At 49.4% G+C, this 12,645-nt stretch overlaps 1 protein-coding gene across 1 annotated transcript in view; it reads left to right on the top strand.

The window, feature by feature from the left end:
* MICOS10 (mitochondrial contact site and cristae organizing system subunit 10) overlaps nucleotides 1-7,000 on the top strand; it is a 34,999-nt gene extending 27,999 nt beyond the window's left edge. The window contains exons 2-4 of the mRNA XM_052661132.1: nucleotides 3,680-3,727; nucleotides 4,699-4,808; nucleotides 6,751-7,000. Coding sequence (XP_052517092.1) covers nucleotides 3,680-3,727; nucleotides 4,699-4,808; nucleotides 6,751-6,765 — 173 coding nt within the window. The 3' untranslated portion in view covers nucleotides 6,766-7,000. The remainder of the gene's footprint in view (nucleotides 1-3,679; nucleotides 3,728-4,698; nucleotides 4,809-6,750) is intronic.
* Nucleotides 7,001-12,645: the final 5,645 nt, after the last annotated feature.

The raw sequence follows: 12,645 nt of genomic DNA, 5'->3' as shown, positions 1-12,645 counted from the left end.
TGTTTTGGGGTGGTTTTTCTTTCTGCCTTGTTCTCTGACTTCCCCTTGGTGGACTTTGCCATTAGGAAGATGTGTACCTGCAATCAGGCATTTCTTTACTTTAGAGTTATTTGTCATTCCAGACAGCATGGGCCAAAAGAACAGGCTTAAAAGGGGAGGCAGAGTTATATAAATTTTATTCATAGTTAAATATTTGCTTCCAGGGAAGGTGAAAAATGCTTTGTGCTTTTTCCTCTGGCTTTTTTCTTCTAAGAGAACTTGAAATGCAACAAAAAAAAAGAAGTGGCCAAAGGCCTAGAGAACTCTCCTCTTTTTCCATGTTGGTTTGTTTTTATCGTTAAGACAAACCTTTCATGTTTTATTGTTATGAAGTTTAAACCTGGCCTAGAGGTGCCAATCTTTAGTGGAAACAGCTGCGGAGTTGGGTGTCCCCTGATCAGGTGGGACTTTCTTTGAAGCAACATGTTGCCTTTTAAAAGAAAATTGAGCATGTGAGAACTTGAACCTGCGAAATTCATCAGCAGTTCCACCATTGTTTATCTCTTAAATAACCGAGATAGCTAACTGAAAGTAAAACGTTGGCATTTAAACATCAGCTTCTGTGTTATTTTTTCTGAAGGGAACGGACTTGGTATTTTGTGTCTTAAAAATATAGAAATGGAGAAAAAAAAAACCACTCGTAAGAATGGCAGATGTTGCAGCTCAGCTTAGGAGCATAGAGTATACTTCCGCTTCAGGCTAGTCTGAACCGTGATTTTGATCCCAGTTTATATACTTTCAAGTAAATGCCTTTAATAGAGCTTCCCTGGTGGCTCAGATGGTAAAGAATCTGCCCGAAACGCTGGAGACCTGGGTTCAATCCCTGGGTCAGGAAGATCCCCTGGAAAAGGACACGGTCATCCATTCCAGTACTCTTGCCTGGAGAATTCCATGGACAGAGGAGCCTGGGGTCTCGAAGAGTCAGACACGGCTGAGTGGCTGACATACACACACCCACACCCCTTTAATAGTAGCAGAATTGAAGTGGTCAGGCATATACCTGAACTTAAATGAAGTCTGGAGAGGAAAGATGTTCTCCTCTATCCTGGTTGGTGTGAAGCCTTTCTCCTCTTAGTGTCTGAGTGATAACTGGTAGCAGCGGCTTCAGCATCGCTCTCGATCTACTGTTAGGAGAAGCTGAGCGTCAGAGAGCTTTCTTTCCTTGGGGCAAAATAGAGAGGCATGGAATCAGAGGGACAAGGGAAGTGCTGAAATATTTTCCTTTTGGGCTTTTGATTTGTTTGCCAAAAAATTGCCTTCCAGATGGAGAAGATCAAACGCTCTGATTGTGAGCCATTGTGTTTGTACTGGCCTACCTCCCCATCCCACTGCCTGGTTTGAAATCTGTGGGCCAGTCCAAATTCTTTACCTCATTTTCTAGGACCAATTTACTGTCTTACTCATCTTCCAGCTGCAAGGGGGTGAGGCAAGTTACTTTGAAATGGAAGCCCATGCCATTTTAGAAAACCAGGCCGCAGCAGACTCTTGCTGGGGAGCGTCAGGCGCGATGGCTGCGTCTCTGAAGCCCTTGCAGCACCCCTTCCAGGTAGACTTGTGTCTGTGACATGTGCGGCAGGCGCAGCCTGGGGATGGATCTGGACAAGCCCAGCTGGCCTTGTGTGGGCTTGTTGCTGCCCTGGTTGCCTAGCGTCCTGGGCTGTCGCATGAGAGGCACACTTTGGTTTTGGCTGAATCCTGCTTCACTCGCAGTAGGAATCTCGATGCTCCAGTTTCCCTTGGGAGGTATCCATTGCTCAGGGGTTGGCACTGGGGAATCTCGTGGCTTTGCAGTCTGGCAGACTCAGGCCCAGTTCACTGCTCTTCCACCGACTGAACGTGTGCTTGAACAAGTCATCTTCTGCATCTGGAAACTGGGGGATGGAACCATGTCAGGCTGCTGTTTGGTTTACAGGAATGTTTGGTGGAGTAGGGAGGGAATGCTGGGTGCTCATGAGAGATACTGGTGTTTGTCCCTTTCCTTTCTCTGGATGTCAGCCTGGAATAGGTTAGCCACTGTGGCCTGTGAACTGACAGGTTCTCCATCACTTCATTAAACTGCATGGGAATTGGGATGACATGAGAGATCTTCAGATGCTGCATTTTAAAGCTGGGCAACAGTACCTAGTGCAGGGCCTGTCGGACAGTACAAAGTAATGGTTTTTAACTAAAATTCACATTTTTATAGGATACAGTCATAGGAAGGAAACGCATCGTGGCCACATGTAGAGGGTAAGAGAGGATTATCAGAACTCACTCTGGGTAATAACATAAACACTCTGATCAGGCCAGCATCAGCGGGATTGTTACACAGGTGAAGCAAAAAAAGTGTGGGCTAGCTTACTTGCTTAAGATGAAGCTCTCTGTGTTTGGAGCAGAAGGGTCAGGTTTGCTGGCTGAGAGTACTCTGAGTGTTCACACTACCTAGCCTACATCCACGGTTGGACAGGGAAGAGGCAGGTGAGAGTCGGGGCCTTTATGTGGGGCTTAATTGTGAAGAAGTTGGTCAGGGCTCTGTTGGACCATGGGGCAGACACATAGTCAGGAACATCAGGATACTCTGAAAAGCCTGAAAACAATTATCTGTCAAGTCTGAGGAAAAAACCGGCCTTGGCTCTCTTCCTTGGCATGTGTAACATTACTTTTTTGATAATGGAAAAATAAGCTTATCTCAGAGCTTGGGACATGTGTCTCTACAGTATGTGAGATGACTTTTTTCCTGAAGTGTTACCACAGGTAAATGTTTTTATTTTAATTGTTCTGCGTTCATTTAAAGCGTGCCTTATTAAAAAAGTATAGCTGGCGCTCAAATCTGTGATCATAGATACTATTTAAGTTGAAGTTGAATTTATATAATTAAATATATTCATTAATGTTTTTTTTCTTTTTTAAAGAAAATAAATTATGACCATATCAATAGAATGACCAAGGTTGAGAAAGATTGGTCAAAATGAGGATTTAGCCTTTTTTTTTTTTGGCCCCAAGCTTAAGGTTCCTGTGAAGTTTGATTTAAAATTCGGTATTTAAAGTTTTTTTTTCCCACCAGATCATTAAAACAGGGTTGCATTTGTTTTTTCATCTTCAAAGATGGTGGTTAAAAGTGCCCCGTGAGTCAGCGAGGAGAGGGGATTGGCGTCCACGCTTGAGGGCGTGCTTTCCCCCTGTCTGGACACTCTGACTTGTGACAGCAGCTCCTCTGGATCGCTCCTTTCCATCTTCCTCAAAACGTCGCCATCACTCAAAGTGCTGGCACAGCCCGGGGAGCTTCCCGCTGAGGGCGTTTACCTGACATGCTGGCCGTGGCGTGCCTGGGGAAGGTGGCGCGGGAGCCCGAGGTGCTGGAGGCTGTCTGCAAGCCGTGCAAGAGGATCTTTTCAGAACTGTCTCCTGGCTTGTCCTCCCACCCCTTGGACTCGTCTAGACAGAATGAGGGAGAAAGTTCTTATCCCCTGGTGGGGCAAAGGGGACCACAGGTGTAGACAGAGCCTCTGATGACAAGAACGAAGTTAGAAACGAGAAACTCGTCTCTCTACCAAGTTAAAAAAAATCTGTCTTGTAGATGTTCACATTTATGAAATGTTCCTTTTATTTTTGTCAAGTTACTGTTAAGGTGTTTAACATGTTTTTCCTCCCTCTTTTGTAGGTACTGGCTTTGGATTAGGACTTGTTTTCTCACTTACCTTCTTTAAAAGTAAGTGTGCCTTCCTACCTGTGTGCCTGACGTCCTTGGATATGCGTGCCCCTGGCAGGGACACTGCTGGAGGCGCGGCCCCCTGGCTGCCAGGATCCGTGTATGGGGTTAGGTAGGCCGCTGTAAAGTGAACTAGACAGAGACTGTAGGCGCAGAAGAGGCCAGAACTGGGTGGGCATCTCCAGAATTCCCCGGGCACTAAGTCAGGGTGCCTGATAGCTCAAATATGATATCATTTAAAAAAAAAAAGCCTGTACTTTATGTCAGTGAGTCGTTTGGCCAAATCTACACTCTCAAATAATTCAAATTAGTTATATTTTTTTCTAAAGCAGCTTGAAAACAAAAGTCCTGCTGGTAATAAAAAGAAGTGGACCTGAAATACATAGGCTTTTTGGCCAGAAATTCTCCTGAGCAAAGGACAGGCAGTGTCCCTTTCATTCGGTGGAAGAACTTCTGAAGTTTGGCTGTTGAGTAGAAGCCATAGGGGTCACTTTGACCTCTTTCCATGAGGAGCTGGTGGGGAAAATGCAGCTGGAGAATCCCCGTGAACCAGTGCTGGTGTGGCGTGATCATCTACGCATGAGCTCAAGTGAACCTTGTGACTTAGTAGAATCCAAATATGTAAATGTTGGTGAAGTTCTTACGTACTTTAAAAATTCAAAGACCTTACTGGTGTTGTTTATGATAAGTTTTAAGAGTTAGTTGAAATGAGCAGATAGTTAGAACTGGCACAGGAACGTTAACAGGCTCAGCTGTGTCTGCTGCTTTCATTTGTGCCGCTCACTAAGACTTCAAGCCTGGCCCCACGGGCCCTTAATCGACACCCTCCCCTGGGCGGGTGGCGAGACACTGACGGAAGCGTGGTGTGTGCTGATTGCTCACTGACCCCTGGGCAGATGTATTGAAGCCAGAGGAAAGCTTTATTCTCTCCTCACGGTCCCCTCTCGGGGTTCTCCTTCTCTGCTCACCAGGAAGGACGTGGCCGTTGGCCTTCGGCTCTGGAATGGGGTTCGGGATGGCTTACTCCAACTGCCAGCACGACCTCCAGGCGCCGTACCTTCTGCATGGAAAGTATGTCAAAGTATGTACAGAGGTGACGCTTCTCTTTCTTCCTCCTGCCTCCTCACAGAGCTCTTTAGAGCGCAGATAAATAATAAATACGATAAATGATAAATAAACTGAGGTCTTTGTGGCACCACTGAGCTCATAAGTGAATCATCAACTTGAATCATGGCACAGTAAAGCAGATCCTTATCAAATTCTCCTTTCTGTAGGCAGCACTTTTGTTCAGGACCTCAGAGTGCTCGGTAAACATCTCTCACACATTCAGGCTAAACCTAAAGACTTCTGAACTCAGTCGTGCTTCTGCTTTCTCCTGAAGAGGGCGCGTTCTTGACTGTGAGTCCCGCCCGATTCTGCTGCAGTCTCGTCTACAGATGGGTTTTAATGATGCAAATAGGATGCGGAAGTTTAACACAGGCCTCAAGTGAAGGACATACCACGTCTCCTAAAGTTTCTGTGCACAGCAGCCTCCGGACGGAGATGCTGTTTGTTTTTGTATTCTCGGGGCTTGGAACAAAGTAGGTGCTCAAATAAATGTACAATGAGTGAAGTAAGTTGTGTATCTTATTAGACGCGCTGACGGCCTCGGGCCTCAGGCTTACTAAAGCATCACCGTTACACAGCACTACCTTCATGAAGAACTTCTTCTCAGGATGTGCAGAGCCGTCTGCCTTCTTGCTTAACCTTGAGCTAGAATCACTGGTCTGGGCCGCAGCCGGGGCCAGGGGAGAGACCCCAGAAGCCAGGATACCCCTTTGTGTGCTTTCTGGGTGCTCTGGAGTTCTTCCCTTCTTTTCTCACTTAATGAGGGTGGTAATTTCTGCCTACTGGATTGCTGTGCAGATTAAATGTGAAAATGTCTTCAAGCTCTGAGGTGCTATATAAACGGAAATATTGGTTATTACAGTGGAGGCCAGCCAAGATAGGGTGACTGACTCGTCCATTGTTCCACCGTACTAACAAGCAGGGCAGAGAATGGGGTACAAATGAGCGTCCCAGCTTGGTAGCCCCTATCTGAGAAGGTGCATAGACTGCCAGCTGCCCACTGGCCAGCCTGTGCGGGCCTGGGGAGGGGACTGGGAGCAGGGGAGGCGGGAGAGCCTCGCACTGGCAGGCCCTCAGTCGTCAAGACCCACCCCTGCGCCAAGGCCAGGGTGGCTGCCCGGGGGCTCGCGTGGGCGGAGGGCAGCTGCATGGCACCGGCGCCGACCACGGGAAGTTTCCCTGGTCCCGGCTCCTCCCCTCTCGGCCGCAGCTGAGTCTGGAGGAGAACGGAAAGAAACAGGGAGAGGAGCTTTAGGTCTTTTAATTGTTTGAAATGTTTTCATTATTCCAGACAGTTGTCATGGATAAATGGCTCAGGGTGATTATATGTGTGTGTATTTAATGGCTGGGAGTTACTGTGGAAAATGCTGTTAGAGGTTTTACAGCCTCGTGCGTGCTGCTCCAGCGCGGCCTGTAACTTTTTCTGAACTTGAGTCTATGCCTCGATGTTGTCAGCCTCTAGTCTCTGAAGAGAGGAGCAGGACCGCGGCTTGGGGCTTTTCCAGTGTAGTCGTAATATGGGGTGATGATTGCTGAGCGCCTGCTACGCCTCGTGGGCCATCCCGGGTGCTTTATCTTTCTGTTCCTTCTCTAGACCTCTCCCAGGAGGTCTGCGACGGAGGTTTGATGACCCTCGTTCAGCAGATGAGAAAACTGAACTTGACCGAGGTTAGGAACTTGCCAAAGCTCCCAGCGTTAGTAGGCCGTTTGATTGCAGGGCTGCGCTCTCTCCAGCCACCTGGGGCCCGTCCTTTTGGTGGGCGTTAGCCTGGTGGGCTACAGATGGTCCTCTTGTGAGTGGGACACATTCCAAGCAGATGCCGGTCGGGCCCTGTGTGCCTGCCCCACAGCGGCAGGTTAGAGGGGCTCGCCAGAAGGCCGAGCGTGCCTGCTAATGGAGTGCCCTTCCTTTCCAGGAGCAGGAGCAGTGACTCACACCTGAGAAACACCCCAGTGGGAGGGCAGGAGAAACCGCGTCTATTCCTCAGGAACACTGAAGCGCCCCGGAGTGAGCCGGCACTCTCCGTAACCGTGTCACCAGTAATGCTTTCAACTCCAGCACACTGTGTACGTGTTTGAAACCAAGTCTGTTTCTTGTTTTGTATTTTCTCTCTGGAAATTGCAAGGAGATGGTCTTAAAATAAATAAATTAAACTAAAATCGGCAGCCCAGCGCATGGCCTGCGTTTCTTTGCCTTTGGTCTGTGAGCAGGAGGAGTCTGTCTGAACTGCCAGCAGCTGTAACCGCCTGGCCCCAGCCTCTCTCAGCGCCTTCCTGGAAGCACCGCCGTGGCGCGTTCCTCCCCGCTCGCCCCGTGAAGTGCAGTTTTCAGCACTGCTTCCACCTCATAAACCGGAGCTTGGAGAGCGCAGTGTGTTATCTGAGGAAGACGATGAGCGTCCAGGGGAGCCGCGCTTGCTCTGGCCGTTAGTCTGTAGAGCCGGCGTGTCGTCCTGACCACTGGACCCGGCCGGCCCGTCTCGGCCGTGTCTGCTGTGCTGGGGTCAGGCAGCCGGCCGTCTCGGCAGGTAGGGAGCCTCACTGTGGTGGTGGCTCACCCCATCGACATCACAGTTCCTCTTAACTTCAAGGAGCTCGGCGCCCACTGGCTGGGCCTCGGCACTGGGGGCTTTGGCCCGGGGACTGGGGAGAGGTCTTGGTTTGCATGGCTGGCCGGAAGGCCGCATTTGGGGTTGATTTCATCTTCGTGTAGCACCAGGAGTCCAAGGGCAGAAGGGCCACTGCTGCTGCCCCTCTGTGAGTTTGTCCCTTTGGTTTCACCGGAATCAGGGAGGCTAGACACAAAGCGGGTACTGTAGCAGATTGTTCTGAGAACATGCAGAGCCTCAGAAGTCAGGCTTCCGTATCTTATTTCTCTCTATTAATGAAATTAAGATGGGGAGGACTTGATCCCACTTGTCCCTTTAAATGTTGACTGACCATCTACGGTGAGCTCAGTACTGTTACAGGCAGTGGAGATAAATGGACGAAAGGCAAGACACAGGCCCCTTCGAGGAGCTGAGAGTCTGATGCACAGACAGACTCTCCTGACGTTGGAGGAGGAGGGGTATAGACGAAGGGCAGCCAGAGCGAAGGATGGCCTGGCGGAGGAGGACGGAATGTGCAGCTGGTTGGATCTTCCAGACAGGAAGGGAGGAAGGTAGCTTTTGCAAAGGCTCAGAATCACGGCAGTGTGTTTTTTTGTTGGGGAGCCGCCAGAAAGTCAGTTTCACCAGAGTGTGCAGGGTCCGGAGAGGTGTGGGGCACGGAGTGAGCATCAGGGTAGAGTTGGGGTCTCTACCAATGGGGAACGCTGATTAGACAGTTCTTGCAGGTATCACAGTGAGCAGATTTAAGGCAGAACCACCTCCCTGCTTCCTTCCTGAGCCTTCACCCCAGCTCCCTTCCCAGAAAGGTGTGCTGCACTCTGGACCACAGCAGGCAGCAGAGGGCCCACCAGCTGTCCAGGCTCCTCTGCCCTCCTCTGCTCTTCATTTCTGTGGGTCAGCTGACGCCCGCGGGTGGGTTGGACGCCAGGACTGTGGGATCTCAGCTGCCACCTGCCACAGCCATTCTGCTGCTTCTCGCTTTGCCCTCGTCATTCCGTGATTGAGCGTGATTCCGTGATTGATTCCATCACTTCACTCCTGTCTGACTCTGTGATCCCCTGGACTGCAGCCTGCCAGGCTCCTCTGTCCTGGGATTTTCCTGGCAAGAATACTGGAGTGGGTGCCCTCCTCCAGGGGATCCTCCCGACCCAGGGATCAAACTTGAGTCTCCTGCATTGCAGGCAGATTCTTTCATCTCTTAGACTTGTCATCTCCATACTTGCTTTAAAAGTTACTATTTCCCCCGTCCCCCCAATCTTCCCCTCTTTATTCAGGCAGAAAGAATAACAGATCCCCTTTCCAAAAAAGACAAAAAGAGAAAACACGCCCACTAATTCTCCAGATATGCCAGGAGAAAACGGAGAGGAAATGGACGCTGGAGTCCGACTTCTCTCTCTGTCTCATTTGTTGTTGGGTTTTAGGCATTTATTTGCATGGATCCCTTTGCCCGGCATCTTGGAAACACCACCCGTGTGTTTTGAGAGACTGAGCTCTGGGGGGCAATAGTTCTGGGCAAAGGCCAGCCAAGGGACGCACTGGCTGGCTGCTCTCCCCGCAAAGCACTTTGCCTTCCCGCCTTGTGGCTCTGAGCAGAGACTGGCCTCACGCACACTGCTCCATCTTGTCCCGTCTCCCTGCGCCCGTCAGATCAGCCTGCAGAAAGTCCCAGCACGCTCGCAAAGGCTCACCTTCTGTTCCACTTAAAGTTTCCTTAGAAATCTACGTCCCCTGGGGCCCTGTTCCCCTGTGGGCCTGTGAAGCTTTGTTTCCCGCCTGCCCTCCTGGAACCAAATACCAGGGAAGCCGTGGGTTTGGGGAGAGAGCGGTGGGGACCCCGCTGGGCCCAGGACACCAGGACGAAGCTGCGGCGCCCCAGAAGCAGCCCGCCCTGCCAACATACACAAACACACGCGGTCTGAACTTGACACTCTGTGATTGGGCCCAGAACAATATGTATTTTGAATTCATTTACGTGAACGACTTCGGCGTTTGAGGACCCACTGGGGGAACCTTTATCAGGCTGCACTGGCCTTGTGCAGAAGTCTGTCTTTGTTCTGAGAAGTGGCCTCGGAACACACCCTCTTGAGCTGTCTCCTGGATTGTCATCCCCTCTCCCGTTTCAAAAGATGTGCGGATGCAGTCTTGAAATCCTGCCTGCAGGAGAGGCAGACACTGAGAATGAAGGAAATAATCTATGTACTTCTGCTTTTCCTTTTCCCAAACCTCACTGTCTACTTTTTTTTTAAATGTAACCAAGCCATAATTACATTTTACTTGTCGTGGTTCAATCTGATTGTATTGTTGAAGGACTATTTTTGAACCTGTCCAAATAAACTCTGCCAAGTCTCCCCACAAGGATGTAGCAGGGCTGGAGCAGCCTTCACCCCGAGTGGCGCTGAGACACACCATCTCCTGTTGGGTGCTTTCTGATTACAGAAATGTCCAGGGCTGGGAGGGAGAAAGTGGGAATCCTCAGTACCGAAAGGAATGTTAAATTTAGAATCACCAGCTCATCTGGAAGCCATCACCACTCTCTCTAAGTGTGCCGCAAGCACCATTTCCCCTCGGACACCACCAGGGGTGATGTCAAGCTTAACAGACCTGGGCAGGAGCGGGGCAAGCGGGGCGAGCAGGGCTCGCCGAGCAGCCTCAGCCTCTTGTGGGGTGAGTGTGAGTTAGGGTGACCGCTAAAGCAGTCAGGCGCCACAGAGGCGGGGCAGGGGGGAGGAAGAGGCGGGGCTTACACAAGGAGAGCGGTAGGGTTCCCAGTCTAAGACCTGGGTCCAAGTTCCTGCTCCACCACTTAGCTGGATGTGACTGGGAGTCGGGGCGGTGGGGGCGGGGGGGGGGGGGGTTCCTCAGTCTCTTCAAACTTCAGTTTCCTCTTCAATAAAGAGGAAAAGGTCATCTCTACCTTATAGACACTGGGGGTCAAATGTATACCTAACAGGAGTATCCAAAAGGGGGTGCAGCTATTTGAATCAGTACAGAGTGCATGGTGTTACTGGTAGGTAGTCAGGGGGCTGTTCTAAAATGCTGCTGCTGCTGCTGCTAAGCCACTTCAGTCATGTCCGACTCTGCAACCCCATAGATGGCAGCCCACCAGGCTCCCCCATCGCTGGGATTCTTCAGGCAAGAACACTGGAGTGGGTTGCCATTTCCTTCTCCAATGCATGAAAGTGAAAAGTGAAAGTGAAGTCGCTCAGTCGTGTCTGACTCCTAGCGATCCCATGGACTGCAGCCTACCAGGCTCCTCCGCCCATGGGATTTGCCAGGCAAGAGTACTGGAGTGGGGCGCCATTGCCTTCTCCGGTTCTAGAATGAAAAGGGCATAATCCTTGGGCTCAGGGAGTTGGTTCTTAGAGAGGTCTGAGGGAGAGAACAGGTATCTCCGATGAGTTCCTGCTAATAAAGAGGCTGAAAATTGCTGGAAAACAACGCATCTTCGTGCACCAGTATCCGTGTCTTCATCGCTCTGCTCCACCGAGACACTCCCAAACAGGAAAAGCCTCCTGAAACCCCACCCACGCTTCTCAAAGGCCAGAGTCACTGAGCACACGGCCTCAGTGCTAGACCAAGAGGCGAAGGAGGGCAAAGGCCACTGAAGAAATTCAGTGGGAACCCGAGGCCTCCAGGAGCTTCTGCTCTGGTAGGAAACAGGACCGCATTCATCCTGACTCCGCATTCCGGGAAATTGGCTTCAGGTGTGTGATCCTCACTTAAGGGCGCTCAGAGCCAGTAGACATAAGTGAAGGGAGACGGTGTCAGGAACCCTGGAGGAATTCAGAAGTGGGCGGAAGCCGAGTCTTTAACAGGGAAGAAACTGGGGCTAGAAAAAGGAGCTCATTACCAACTGCCAGTCACCTTTACTCCTGGTCTAGCCAGTCTGAGCCTGGCAGGACGTAATTTGACCACTTCACACGAATATATAATGATAGTTTGTATTTATTGGGCACCTGCTCTGTGCTAGTCATTATTCTAAGGCTTTCTGTACATTGTGATGCTTACTTTTTACAACAATCCTGTGAGAGAAATACTATTACATTAATTTTATAGATGAAGAAACAGGTTTTGAAAGGATAAGTTCACTTGTTCAAGGATAAACAGCTAAGAGGTGATACAGGCAAGATTTTTACCTGATTCCAGAACCCAAACACTTAACTGCTCTGCTATGCTGGTTGAAAGCTCTTTAAACTGGAAAGGGTCATACATAAATAAACATGATGTGATCCAAACCTGATGGAATTAGTTGAAAGTAATCAGAGTCCTCTGCATATCTGAGGTTATTGATATTTCTCCCGGCAATCTTGATTCCAGCTTGTGTTTCTTCCAGTCCAGCGTTTCTCATGATGTACTCTGCATAGAAGTTAAATAAGCAGGGTGACAATATACAGCCTTGACATACTCCTTTTCCTATTTGGAACCAGTCTGTTGTTCCATGTCCAGTTCTAACTGCTGCTTCCTGACCTGCATACAGATTTCTCAAGAGGCAGGTCAAGTGGTCTGGTATTCCCATCTCTTTCAGAATTTTCCACAGTTTATTGTGATCCACACAGTCAAAGGCTTTGGCATAGTCAGTAAAGCAGAAATAGATGTTTTTCTGGAACTCTCTTGCTTTTTCAATGATCCAGCGGATATTGGCAATTTGATCTCTGGTTCCTCTGCCTTTTCTAAAACCAGCTTGAACATCAAGAAGTTCACGGTTCATGTATTGCTGAAGCCTGGCTTGGAGAATTTTGAGCATTACTTTACTAGCGTGTGAGATGAGTGCAATTGTGCGGTAGTTTGAGCATTCTTTGGCATTGCCTTTCTTTGGGATTGGAATGAAAACTGACCTTTTCCAGTCCTGTGGCCACTGCTGAGTTTTCCAAATTTGCTGGCATATTGAGTGCAGCACTTTCACAGCATCATCTTTCAGGATTTGAAACAGCTCAGATATGCAGATGACACCACCCTTATGGCAGAAAGTGAAGAGGAACTAAAAAGCCTCTTGATGAAAGTGAAAGAGGAGACTGAAAAAGTTGGCTTAAAGCTCAACATTCAGAAAACGAAGATCATGGCATCCGGTCCCATCACTTCATGGGAAATAGATGGGGAAACAGTGGAAACAGTGTCAGACTTTATTTTTTTGGGCTCCAGAATCACTGCAGATGGTGATTGCAGCCATGAAATTAAAAGACGCTTACTCCTTGGAAGAAAAGT

The sequence above is a fragment of the Budorcas taxicolor genome, chromosome 2 (genome assembly GCF_023091745.1).
Source record: "Budorcas taxicolor isolate Tak-1 chromosome 2, Takin1.1, whole genome shotgun sequence".
NCBI classification, from domain to species: Eukaryota; Metazoa; Chordata; class Mammalia; order Artiodactyla; family Bovidae; genus Budorcas; species Budorcas taxicolor.
The sequence above is the reverse complement of the archived record's forward strand: the minus strand, read 5'-3'. Positions and strand labels throughout refer to the sequence as shown.